At 37.9% G+C, this 14,378-nt stretch overlaps 1 protein-coding gene across 1 annotated transcript in view; it reads right to left on the reverse strand.

The window, feature by feature from the left end:
- Positions 1-9,140, reverse strand: part of Aqr (aquarius intron-binding spliceosomal factor) — a 78,654-nt gene extending 69,514 nt beyond the window's left edge. Inside the window, exons 1-3 of the mRNA XM_028875761.2 lie at positions 8,876-9,140; positions 4,525-4,581; positions 2,530-2,570 (exon numbers count right to left, since the gene is read on the reverse strand). Coding sequence (XP_028731594.1) covers positions 2,530-2,570; positions 4,525-4,581; positions 8,876-8,950 — 173 coding nt within the window. The 5' untranslated portion in view covers positions 8,951-9,140. The remainder of the gene's footprint in view (positions 1-2,529; positions 2,571-4,524; positions 4,582-8,875) is intronic.
- Positions 9,141-14,378: the final 5,238 nt, after the last annotated feature.

The raw sequence follows: 14,378 nt of genomic DNA on the forward strand, positions 1-14,378 counted from the left end.
GTGCTCAAAACAAGACATATATTTCATAAATCCATCCAAAGTTGGACAATTTGTGTATAACAAACTAGGCCAATTGATGCTTTCAGCAATCACAAGCAGCTGATAAAGAAACATTAGGCGGACATGGAAATTGCTTTATTACCATACATCCTTCCAGGATTTAGTTGTATGAAAATACGGGGTTTGGAGTTGTACAGCACCCTCACAACCACATTGAAAACTATATAAAGAGAAAAATATATTTCCAAATGCTAAAAAGAGCTCTGTCATTATGAAAATGTGATATGTATGTGTGGGCACATATAACATGTATGTGGAGGTCAGAGACAACTTAGCTTAGGCCTCCAGATCTGTGTGGCAAGTGTTTTTACCTAGTGAGACATCAGGCTGGCCCAAGTCTGTTTATTTAAAGTTCAAAAAATAGTATTTATTTTTTCATTTCATTTATTTTTCACTTATGAATTAAGATGTTGGAGGAAGAAATAAACAATGGCTTCTGGAGTGCTGACAAAATTCAAGTTTTCTTTGTGGAAGTATTATAATCTATAAGGGTATACTATATCCTTTCAGTGTCACGTTTCATAAAATAGTTTCTACATTTCAAATAAAGATAAACAAAAAGTGGCAAAATAAAGTATTTGATATGTCACTTTTATTTATCCACCATAAAATCTACCTGGTGGATTCATAACAGAATTAGGAACAATGCCAAAGGATAATAGACCCTAGAAGAAAATGGATGCTATTCCTATTAAAGAACAAAGTATTGGATAAGAGCCAAGGAAATAAGCCAGTGCCTCAACTACTAGGAAATGCCTAAGCAAGTTCCTCAACCATATGCAGTAACAGTATCACAAAGACCTTTGGGGTGGGAGTAAATGTACTACTGTATATAAAGTGCTTAGAGTAAAGCCAGCACACAGCAACTACTTAAACAGGAATGACTCCTGTTTTAAAAGAAAGTTGAATAAAAATATAGTAAGAGAAGCTTTCCAAAACTGACACTACAAGAAATAGCAAAAAAAAAAAAAAAGAATGAATTATGTAATAAGTCATACTAACCATGTGACTAGGCAAAAAGGCTTTTAAGATTTAATTTTGAGATCCTAATAGTATCTATTTTTATTACATAAGAATATTAAGATATGAATAACTTATGAGTACCATGATACTAAAAGTATCTTATGATTATAAACATTCTATTTTGGTAGTGTTTTATAACCAATTAATAACTATATTACATCAAGCCATTCCATAGATACTGAAGATGACACATTGCTCAGCAAAATAATTTCCTCAGGCACTAGTCTAAAACCCTATTCATTTAAAGATATTAATGTGTTTTGCAATTTATGTTATAAAAACTTGTTAGCGGGCTCACAAACGAACCATTACAAAACCATTAAACTGCCCTATTTTGACACTGCCTTATTTTTGCCTTCAAATTATTTAGTGAAATTTACTTCTTTAAGACTTACACACGCCGGGCGTTGGTGGCGCACGCCTTTAATCCCAGCACTCGGGAGGCAGAGGCAGGCGGATCTTTGTGAGTTCGAGGCCAGCCTGGGCTACCAAGTGAGTTCCAGGAAAGGCGCAAAGCTACACAGAGAAACCCTGTCTCGAAAAACCAAAAAAAAAAAAAAAAAAAAAAAGACTTACACACATAAAAAATACAAACAAAAGATTCTATAAAATTTGAGCTTGCATGGTGGCACAGAAGTGTAATCCCAGTACTCAGGAGGCTAAGACAGCAGGATCACAAGTTCAAGGCCAGCCTTGAGCTCTACAAGACTTTATCTAAAAAATAATTATAAAATTACAACATTCAGACAAGTATCTTTTAAAAATATTGACTGGGCATATATATGTACAAGTAAATATGTGGAAAGACGACCAATCTACATGGATAATTCTTTTAAAGCATCCCATGAGAGAATAAAGGGTCTAAACCCTTCTGTGTGAGGTGAGGAAGGGAAGATAAAAACTCTATACAAAGTTGAAGACACTGGTGAATAGGAAGAGGAAAGAAGGTTTTCGTAAAGAAACCTCTTTATGTATATAATCCAAAAATGACTAATTATGCCTTGGTTTTATGCACTGTATATAGATATAATAATTATTTTGAATTTATATCTTAGTTTATAATTTTTAAGAGTGTTTTAGAAGATTTATCAGAAATAGTAAAAAAATTATTAGTGAACTTGAAATAAATCTATCATCTATCTATCTATCTATCTATCTATCTATCTATCTATCTATCTATCTATCATCTATTTATCTCTATCTTGGTCCTTCAAGAACCAAATAAACTGTATGGGGTTTAAACCCTCTGATCTGACCCTGAAACTAGAAAACATAGCGATAATACACAACTCATCAATATCAGCACAGAAACAGTCTTGCCATCAACACCCCAGTGAGCACTACAGAAAATAAAAGATTCTTTGCAACCTAAGAGCAGAACCGGACACTCAGACATGTCCCACGTGGTCTACATAATCCCAAGTTACCACAATTTCTTGCTCCTACCTTGATTTGACGATCTCTTTTTCATATATTTCTTCAATTACCTGTTGTCAAAAGTATAAAAATGTGTCAATCACCTTGCTTTTCAATCTAAACTGACAATTTTTAATTACTGCGTCAATTATTTATTATAAAATAATTTGATTTAAGAAAGATCAAATATTTAAATAACAAGACTTTTTAGCAATGACATTATATGTTTCAAATATAAAATAACAGAAAGTAAAGTAGTAGAAATAATAAAATCCATCCATATAAATATACAGCTTCACAATATTCTTTAAACAGGATGTGTTTATAACATTTCTAGACAAACAAACCTCATAAAGCCATATTTTCAAAACTTAATTAAAATGATTTTAAATGCTACTAGACTCTAAAAGTCATAACAGCTTCCCAAAAGCCAGCTGGAAATTAAAAGTTAAAAGTGTAAGGGTATTACAGAAATAAATGGTTAACTGCTACATCCTACTATCCAGATGAATATGATAACATCACGATTTCTATTCATTTGAGCCAGGGTACATAGAAGTCAGGCTCTGGAGTTGGAAGACTGCCTCAAACCATCACTGCTGGAGGCTGTGACTCTACAACAAGTGTCTGACCTGTCTAACATCAGTTTCTTCATCTAAGAAATGGACCCCAAATACAGACTGCTACACAAGGTTGCCATGAATAAGACAGGGCATGTAAATGTCTACTGCAACCCTGAAGTATGGTGCACTTTTAGTAACAGTTACTATAGAAACATAGTACAGATGTTAAGAGTAGTGGTATTACTGTCTACTGTGTATACTGTTAATGCTTCTTAAATGCTCAAAGCATGTATGTCAAGTGATTATGGGCAGAGGAGAAGAGGTAATGAGTTTGATCTAGACAGAAATTCAAATTAAATTATTAGTTTTAAATACAAACAAATTGTAAAATTATTCTGAATGGGTATATATAATTTCATCTAAAACTATCTAACATAAGGTAAAATGATTGAAATATTAATTTGGCTCTCAAGAAAAGCTTTATAACTAGGTCCAAGTCAATCAATCTGGTAGTAACAGCATGGTATTTGTTATTAATGGAAAACTACTCTAAGGACTCCTGACCCTAACACACAAAAGTAAAAATATACATACACCATGTAGTGAGATCAGGCTACTCTGCTGATGATTGAAATTAAATCACATGTACTGTTTCCATGAATATCCTCCTGATGAATAAAACATGACTACTAGCAAAACAAAAATACATTTACATATAAAATATTGAAGTTCAAATAATTCAATAAGTATTTTAAGTGTGGCTTTAACAAAGGCACCTAAAGCACTACAACTAATTCACACTGTCAGAGATTAAGGTCTGAGTCTTCATATTTAGTGCTCTAAAATGTCAACATATATCCACATCGAGGCTTAGCATTTTAAGACACTTCCAAGAAGAGCCTCCATTTAGAAAGTCTGTTATTCATTTTTTTTGACAATTGCTTTGATGAAACCGTAAGTCCACTGAATAGTCCTGTCTTTAGTCACCTATTCTAGACAAAAGTTTCCATTCTTTCCACCCTTATGAATCTTTCACCTCAGTCTAGCAACCTAAAATCAATCAGAAGACAAAAGATTCTATTTTTAATGAAGAGCCAAAACTTTTGTATAAATTTTCCATATATTTACAAAAATATTTGTTGCATGGTCATCTGTAATAATAAAATATTTAAAGTAATCGAAGAATCCACAGTGGGGAAATCATTATACACACACATTTTTAGAAAGCATTAAAGGAAATAAAACGATAACACTGGTCATCTCTAGGTAATGATTTTTATGTTCTTAAGTGTAACTTTTAAAGATTCCAAAACTTCTAACATAAGCAATTATAAGTTTGATGATGAAAAACAGTATTTTCAAGTTTAAAAAATGTATTGAAAGCTTTTGTTGAACTAATCCCTAAAAAGAGATACCAAGAGTACAACTGTTTGTAAGTATGTTGTAAAGCAAAACTACTTACTTTTATATCAAAAGGTGATTTCTTCTTGATGTGAGGAGCCCAGTATTTACATGCTAACTGTAGAAAAAAACAGAATAAACATTAAATTCCAGGTTCACACTACTGTACCACTTAGACAGGTCACTCAATGCAAAGCTGTTTCTTAACAAAACAGATCTAGGATTAGAGAGCTGGGCAATTTTAAAGGTACCATATAGGTGTGCAATTTAGCTATCATCCTTGGCCCCAATCCAATAAATACTAGTGATGCTTTACATGGTAACTAGATATTCAGAATACCAAAACATCCCATTTCTGAAACCCCTGACAAAAGGTTTGTTTATAATTAAAGTAAAAATGTTTTTGGTTCATTCATAAGGAAATCCAGAACTCAAGAGATTTAGTGAGCTACCTAAGTCAACAGCTGGTTAAGTATTATAAACGAGTTTCAGAATCTTTAGGAATGTTGGTATTAAAGAAATAAACCTTTAAATGATTACTATACACCCAGACATAAGTAGACAAGATCTTTAAAAAACTGTAGTATAAAGGCTAGTTATTACAGAGGATATAGGACTTGGTGTATATTTTAGCAGGTTACCACTTCACATAGAAATTTGAATACACATACATAATCTTTCCAGAAATGGAAGTGGATTATATACCTGTCAAGAATTGTGGACTAGGGGTGGAGAAATGGTTCAGCAATTAAGAGCACTTGGTCTTCCAGAAGACCTGGGTTCTATTCCCAACACCATGCTAAGTGGCTTACAACTCCCTTTAACTCCCGTTCTGGGGCCTCTTCTGTTCTCCACAGGGAACTACACATACACAACACACACACACACACACACACACACACACTCACACCACTCCCCCCAGCACATAATTAAAAATAAAAATTAAAAAACTGAACAGTTCTTACTGATTTTTTTAAACCAAAATAAAATCTCTTAAAAAAGAAAAAAAACCTGGAAACTCTAGCAAGCACAAAGATTCAATAGATTTATGAGTAGGTAACTGCATTGTCTGGCATACTGGTGGTACTTAAATGTTTAGTATATAGACAGACAAATATACAGATGAAAAGATAAATGGACAAATGAAATCAAGGCTGAAATGCTACTCTTCCATGAAGATTTTCAACACTACTTGACAACTACCTTGTCCTCCTTTTCAGTTTGTAAGTAACTTCAGTATACTCTTACCTTTCTGTAGTATCCTCATTGAATTAAAACAGAAGATGATACCTATGTGTTCTTGGCATTTACAACTCAATCCTAACAATCAACACACTTTAAGAGACCTCTAATATGTAAAAACACTACATTTCCTGCTTACTTTAACTAAGCACTTTTTCCAAATTATCAAACACACTTTAACCCAACAGCAAACCTCTCACTTCTCCCCATGTTACCCCATGATGTCCTTATTTCCTCTTCCCACTTAAGGGAATCAACTACACATCTTCTCAAATCCTATATAAGAGAACTGAATATAATCTTTTGGATAGACTCAGATCTTACAGATAAAAAAAAAAAAGTTCTGCAGTTCTGTCTTCTGACTTGAACTGCTTCCTGTGAGTAAGAACTTGAGTGAAGATCTAGCAACACTTACTACGAATTCATCATGTCTCTTTTCTTTGAGTCTCACCTTTTCCTCAGAAGTTGAGTGACAGTCTCAGCTCCACCACCTTCAAGCATAGCCTGCCCACCCCTTACTGTCCTGCCTGATGTAAAATGCAAACTCTCCATCTCCACTTAGTACACCTAGGACAGCACACACTGCTCAGAATGAACTTCATTGGAAGACAAAGGGGAAAGTAAGGAGAGTAGCATAAAAAAGTGTGGTCCCAGAGTCTGAACGCTGCTATACTTTACCGTCTTCATCATTTGTTCAATACGTAAGACATGACCCTTGTCTGGGCAGGTGGCAGATGCTCAGAAATTAACTCGAAGAAGAGGTGATGCATCTAACCCCAACACACCACTTACCCACGACTGATTTCCAAACTTTGAGCTCATTCCTTTGGCAAATTCCTTAGACAAATTCAAGCAATTTAAATTACGTCTTCAAATCACTTCCTTCACATTCTACTCTTGCACTTCACATATTAAACTTGAAGTTTCTTAAAGTCTCCTTCCAAAGACCATGGACTCAGTGAATACAAGGACAACCTCTCTTTGCACCTTAGAAAAATAGCATACGGCAAGCCCCACGCATTAATTCTTGCTATCATTACCACCCAATACTGATGAGAATCTCTATTCTCCTTGCTACATCTTAATGACATAGTTCATTTGTTCATGGATTCACTTGTCTACTCATTCAACAAATACATACTAGACATCCTATATGTGTTTAATACAATGCCGGTGTTCAGGAGTGCACAGAAAATAATACGAACTGGTTTCTAGCTCAACTTTCACAATATAACACATGATAGACTAAATATGCATATAAATGATTTTCTCCAGACACCCCATTCCAACCTACAGTTTCAAATATCGTTTTGGGTTAATACCAATATGCTTTATCTTCACATTCAAGGGCCTTTTCAATATATTCACCTGTCTATTAGGCATATCATAATTAACATAGTCAAAATTGCACTTTTGATATGCCAGAGCAACCAGCCTTTTCCATCAATATATTCACCTGTCTATTAGGCATATCATAATTAACATAGTCAAAATTGCACTTTTGATATGCCAGAGCAACCAGCCTTTTCCATCTTAGTATATGACAAAACATCCACCCAGCCATTCACAGTATTCTTAATTAGTATCTTTCCTCCACAATTTATCACCAAGTCATAGTCTCAACTTGAGAACATAACCGGTCTACTTTTATCTTTAATAGCTGAGGCTCTCCGATCTCTCACTGTATATTAACACTATCACTATCCCTACTACCACTTTTGCTCCCTTATTCCCACCTAACTTCCATATTTTAGTTAGGTGATAGTCTAACAATATCATTCACCAGGTTGCAAATGCAAAGCCACTGTATTTAGAATAAAATCCAAACTTATTTGTCCTCTCAAATTGCATATGATCTCGTCCCTACATATTGCTTTATAATCATCTCATACCGGTAATTTTCCTTTTTATTTATTTTGTTCTGGTTGTTGATGTTTGGGACATAGTCCCAGCATCACATGTACCCTGTGCTGGCCTCAACTTACCGTGTAGTTTAGGCTGGTTTTGAACTCCTATTCCTTGTCTTCATCACCTACGTGCAGGGAATTAAAGTAATGTACTATCGATCCTGGTCCCTTTCCCTCTCAGTTCATATATTCCAGCCACTCTACCTCTCCTTACATTCAAACTTTAAGGCGTCAGCACTTGATACGGCCTGGACTGTTTTCATTCTTTCTCAAGCTGTCTCCTTATCTGCATTTAACTTGAATGCAGTTGAGGAAGTCGGGGAGAGCCCGACTTCTAATGCGATGTAAAGGGATGAGAATGAACAAAGGAAAACGGGTAAAGTTGGGATTCCCAATAGTGGGAACAATGTCCAAAAAGTCAGATGAAAGTTACCATGGCGCATTTAAGTAACTCAAGCTGATAGAGGTGAAAGCACCAAAGATCCAACCGGAGAGGAGAGAGCGAGGACACTTTAGGTAAAAGCACAGGCCAGATCACGCAGCACTTTCAAAGATGTCAGTCATTATCCCAGGAACAATCAGAACTGTTTATGAGGATTTTTAGGGAGTGATGTGTAAAGCTTTACACCCACACTGTGCACTCTGAAGCAACCTGGAGGTCGGACTGCAGAACAGGAGGAAATAAGACAGATCGGAAAGCCTTAAAGTGAAGGACCAGGCAACTTAGGGTGAGAGAGGCTCATTAATACAGACAAATTAGCAAGTCGACATGCAAGGGCTAAGTGAATGCAAATAGCTTCTGTCTTGACAAATGTGCTCAGACGGGAGAGACGCGGGTGGGCTTAAAATTTTCCGCACTTACGCTCCTAATAATTTCTAAAGAACTAACGTGAGTGTGAAAAACGAGTTGAAGGCCCAGGATTGGCTTTGCTGTCTCCCAAATGAGAACTCCACAATGACAGAGAACTAACGCTCATAGACGGATCTACCTGGAGACGGAGAGTCGTGTCAGATCAACAAAATTCTATTCAAAAGACAGGTTTTGTGGTCTCTTTTCTGTCAACGCGGAGCGGTCTCTCTCGGTCTCTCGGTCTCTCTCTCTCTCTCTCTCTCTCTCTCTCTCTCTCTCTCTCTCTCTCTCTCTCTCTCTCGGCGGCATTTCCAATGTTTAACTAGTAATTTGCACGTACACAAGATACCAAAGACAATCCTAACGGGGCATCTTTCCTCCCCGCCTTGCACGGCGGACACGCCGGGGCTCACCTGGGTGACGAACTCGGCGTTGATCTGGGACACCGTGGGGGCCACGATTTTCTTGGGCTGCGCAGGGGCCGCCATCGCAGCAGTTGCCTCCCGGGCTCCGGTGCAGATCTGAGGCCCGCGCTCGCAGCGGCGACTGCTGGAAGCTTTCAAGTAGCCGCTGCGCTGTCTAGCCCCGAGGTGCAAGAAGCACCCGGCCCGAAGAGACTTGCCTCCCACAGTTCCTCTGGGAACCGGTAAAGGGATGCCGGCGTTCCCCCGGAAGCAGAACTAGTGGGCCCGGAAGTTAGGGCAAGCGTTCAGCCTGAGCTAGAAAGCCTACAAGCTTTTACCTGGCGCTTTATCGCCGCCTAGTGGAAGGAGGAGAGATAACATCTAGCGTGCAGGATTGAGGTCATAGGGATGGGGTTGGCAAATGGTGTTGGATGTAATTAGTAAAGGTGCGAGTTGTAAGAGTAGGAATTAGCCTTGTTCTCTGGTAAATGAAGACCACATGAGAAAAGGAAGAAACAAAGTGCTAAAGAGGCCCACAGAAATCCACAAAGATACCCCCACAAAAGACTGCTGGCAATGGTCGAGAGACAGCCGGGACTGACCTACTCTGGTGATGGGATGGCCAAACACCCTAATAGTTGTGCCAGAAACCCCATCCAAGGACTGAGGAATCTGGATGCAGACATCCACGGCTAGGCCCCGGGTGGAGCGCCGGGAGTCTAATTAGCGAGAAAGAGGAGGGTTTATATGAGCAAGAATTGTTGAAACCAAGGTTGGATAAAGCACAGGGACAAATAACCAAACGAATGGAAACACATGAACTATGATCCAAAGGCTGAGGGGCCCCAACTGGATCAGGCCCTCTGAATAGGTGAGATAGTTGATTGGCTTGATCTGTTTGGGAGGCATCTAGGTAGTGGTACCAGGTCCTGTGCTCATTGCATGAGTTAGCTGTTTGAAACCTGGGACCTATGCAGGGACGCTTGGCTCAATCTGGGAAGAGGGGACTGGACCTGCCTGGACTGAGTCTATCATGTCGATCTCAGTCCTCGGGGGAGATATTGATCTGGAGGAGGATGGGAATGGGGGTGGGCTGGGGGGAAGGGGAGGGGGGCAGGAAGGGAGAGAACAAGGGAATCAGTGGCTATTATGTAGAACTGAATAGTATTGTAAAATAAAAATTAAAAAAAGAATAGGACTTAGCATTTCTTTGAATGCTAAAGAAAGATGTAGTATAAAAAACATACTCTTGAGATTCTAGGCATCTGTGATTTTTAAAAGCTGTCTAGAAGTATTGATTGTCATACAATAAATACAGAGTGTAAAACTTGATACATTTTAAAATGGTTGTATATCTATTAAAGTATCACCAAAGTCATGACAATGAAATTATCCAATGCCCTTAGAAGTTACTATGTGTTCTGTGCATTCAACCTTACATCACTTCTTCTCACTCAGCCTTCTATCACCATTGATCCTCTGAGTCACTGTTCATTAGAAAATGCTATTAAAGGAGACTATTTTACGTAAATTTTAGAAGATGTCCTTTTCTTTGTTCACTCAAAATTATTTTGAGATGCATCTGTGTTGTTGCTCATATCAGTCACTGATTCAATTTTATTGCTAAATAATAGTCAACTTCTTTCAGACATATCACAGTTCATTAATTTAGTTATCTGTTGATAGGCATTGACATTGTTGCTAGTTTTTGATTACTATAAACAAATCCTCTAAAAGTGTTTCTAAGCCATTATGGGGAAATATATCCCCTCTGAAGTAACACACTAAATGGCTAGGTCATATGATAAGTGTGTGTTTGTTCACCTTTCCAAAGTAGCTGTACCTCACTAACATTTGAGACTTGTTCTCTTCTTTTCCCCACCAACATTTAACATGGATAGTTTTAAAGTTTTTTGGTGATTTTAGTAGATATGTGGTATATCACACACATTATGGTTATAATTCATGTTTCTCCAACAACTAATGACGTTGAACATCTTTCTGTGTGCTTCATGCACATATACTCACTAGGGAAATACCTGTTCTAAACTTTTACCTACTTTTTATTTAATCATTAATTTTATAATTCTCAGGTTTGCACACACCTACTATTTAAAAAGTCATACACAGTTTAAACTGTTATCTCTATCAAGTTCTCTCTGGAGAAATATAGTCTGGAGGCTAGTAATTCATTCTCTCTCTCTTTTAATTTAGATATATAGTGCCCTGCCCAAAATGAATAGTTTAAAAAGTTGCTGTAGGTCTGGAGATTAAGTACATATATGTAGATTTATCCCTCCATCTTTTACTGTTTATTTATAGAGGTGTAACTGAAAATTGGCAGGATTACAATTTTAAATGCAAAGTATTCTGAATATATAATAACCACTGATATCTTATTTCCAAATGTAGCATCTATAAAACAGTAGGTTGGGTTTTCTAATGGCTTTGATGATGAATCTTGATAACCTGAAACTGTTATTTCTATCCTTCACTGTAGTTACCACATAAATCCCTGGAAGTAGATCATGATGGAAGGATATTAGGAATAAGGAATGAGACTTGAGTTATTGAATGTATTAAAATCTAGGGAGAAGACTGTTGTAAAGACAGTGTGGAACCACAGGTTGGACATTATTTTGGCAAGAAGCCTTTTGAGTGATGTTTTAGAGAGATCGGAGTAGGTAACATGGAGGTGGGAATGTCTGGTAGAAGTAAGTACCGAAAACCTAAGGTTGAAAAGGGTCAAGAATGAGCTCTATCAGGAACAGTGTTATGAAAATAACAAGTGAGGAAGACAGTGCAGAGACAGTATAAGCATAAATCTATTCAAAGTAGCTGAAAGACGTGTAGAACCACAAATCACATAGGGAATACAGAGGTAGAGTGAGTTTTAAAGGGAAAAATGACTTCATTATATAGAAAAACAATCTTTGCCTGAAGATCAGAGGACAGAACAAGCCACTAGATTAAACATAGAGGCTAGACAGTGGTGGCACACACCTTTAATCCCAGCACTTGAGATCTCATGCCTTTGCTTGGGAAGCATACAGGCCTTTAATCCCAGCAAGTGATGGCTAGGCAGAGGAAGGCATATTAGGTGTGAGGAGACAGAAACTAGAGGCTTTCAGGCTGAGAAGTCCTAGAGGTAAAATGTGGAAGTGGCTTGTTCCTTTGTCTTTCTGATCTTTCAGCATTCTCCCCAACCCCAGGCTCTGGTGTTTTGTCTTTTTTATTATTATTATTAAAAGACCTTTAGAAATTCGAACAACAAGGTAGCAGGGAAAAAAGCAGGTGACATTATCCAATTTAGCTACTTGTTAAATTCACAGTTTATCTCATGATCAGGTGGCCAGAAGGATACTAAACCAATGAGCCCTGGTCCTATGTCGCTTTCTAGAGATCTGTGTGAATGGCTGTAATTTTAATGCCCAACCAATCTGTAACAAAATGTAGTAACATAATCTCCCTTCCTGCCTCCCTCTTTTAAAAATACAATTATATGTGTATGAATATAGGAATGTGTGTGCAAGTGCCTGTCAAAGCTGGAAGGGGCCAGATCCCCTAGAGTTGGAGTTACAGGTGGTTGAGAAATATCTGACATGGTACTAGGACTCAAACTCAAGTCTTCTAGAAGAGCAGAAAATGCTTTTAACTACAGAGACATCTTTATAGCTCTCCTGGACTAATCTCTGCTGTGGGATATTTGATTGCACTGTGACCCCCTGACACTGTGTTAATAAAGTTAACTTGAATCAGGGGGTGGAGCCAGTGACTAGTTAACAAGAATTAGTCATAAAGACTACAGAGTAGCCAGGATATGAATAGAAAGGCACAGGAAGGAGTAGGAAGTGACTTGGAGATTTGCAGGCTTTTTGTTTGATTTTTTTGATTGAAGCCCCTCTTCAATCTGGGAAGTGTGGAGAGAAGGTCAGCTGGTCACTCCAATGCAGCTTCTTTGATCTATCAGTTTTTTAACCTGATATTTGACTCCTGAGTCTTTATTGGTAATAGAACAAATTAGATAAATACAACAAACTTCACTTGTCTAAACTGTGACAGAAAGACTAGGATAGTATAAAATATGTGTCATAAATGTTTTTCCTTTGTTTTACACAGTTCCTATAATGTGTTCTTAAATAAAAAAGCAAAGAAACCCTGGAGCCAAAAAAGAAGGTCTGCAAAGGCAAGGGTGTCATTGGTGTTAAGTGATTAAGACAAGCAACAGGACAAGAATTCCACAAAGACCAGGAATTGGGCAATTAAAAGACTTAGTGATTAACATTAGTTGGGATATTTTATTGTTGTAGAAAAATGAAATCTGGCTTTAAAGTCAAGAATGTCTCTATGAATGAATAAAAGGACTAGTGACAACGTAGGCATCAGATGGGCATTTGTGAGGGCTCTGGTTCCATATGACTTTTCAGCTTTGACTCTTCCAATTCTGTTTTGACTTGATAACCAGTTTATGGCACCAAAGCAGAGAAGCGCTGTGTTCTGTTTCCTCCTGAAATCTGAATTAAGTACAAGAATCCATTCTGACCACCTCCTGAGTTCAGTGCTTACACTAGAGCCAACTTGGGCGACTCAAATGAGAGATGGAATATGCTAACAGGTTTGGAAAGATCAAGCCCGACTGATGAGCTGCAACTAGATTCAGCCTGCCCCAGAATTGGTGCAGGAGAGATGTCACTGTAACCAACAACACCCATTCAAGAGCTATTGCGAAGGCAGACCCCAAGGATTTAGTGGGAAGCAGAGATACCAGACAATATAAGACTAAGAAGTGAATGAGTGAAGAGGCAAAGGAGGCAGTAGGGATGCAGTATATTACACCAATTCTAACCATAAAGTAAGAATGGTGAAGTATGACAGTAGCCAAAAGAACAAAGTCTTTATATAACCTGTCTTTTGCTCTTACATGTTCGCATGTGTGGTATGTGTCCTGTGCATGTGAGGGTGTGTGCTGTGCCCATACAGGTGCATCTGAAGTACAGTGGTTAATAGCAGGTGCTTTTTACTATTGTGTTCTACCTTACTTTTAGAAACAGTGTCTCTCACTGAACCTGGAGTTTGCCATTAGAGCTACATTGGCTGGACAGTGAGTTAGCCCCCAGGATCTACCTCTCTCCACACTCACCCTCAGTGCAGGTGTATGTCTGGCTTTTGTGGGTTCTGGGGATCCAAACTCAGATCCTTGTGCTTGCTCAGTAAATCCTTTTAGCCAATGAACTACCTCCCTACCCCCAATCCTGTTTTTAAGCTAGGTCCAAGGTGTTGTCTTGTAGGCAGAGTTTCCTGTCCCGACTGCTTGCTCCCAAATAACTGGCAGCTGCATCCCAAATAACCGACTTGGAGACTTAATATAAATAATAAATGCTCAGTTGATAGCTCAGGCTTGTTATTACCTAATATTGGTGAAATTATTAAGGCCACTCCATGTAGTTAAAAGGGGGGTTTATTTTGTGGGGTAACTTACAAGTGAAGGGATTGGTTGGTTATAGGGTCTGGG

The sequence above is a fragment of the Peromyscus leucopus genome, chromosome 4 (genome assembly GCF_004664715.2).
Source record: "Peromyscus leucopus breed LL Stock chromosome 4, UCI_PerLeu_2.1, whole genome shotgun sequence".
In the NCBI taxonomy this organism is placed as follows: domain Eukaryota; kingdom Metazoa; phylum Chordata; class Mammalia; order Rodentia; family Cricetidae; genus Peromyscus; species Peromyscus leucopus.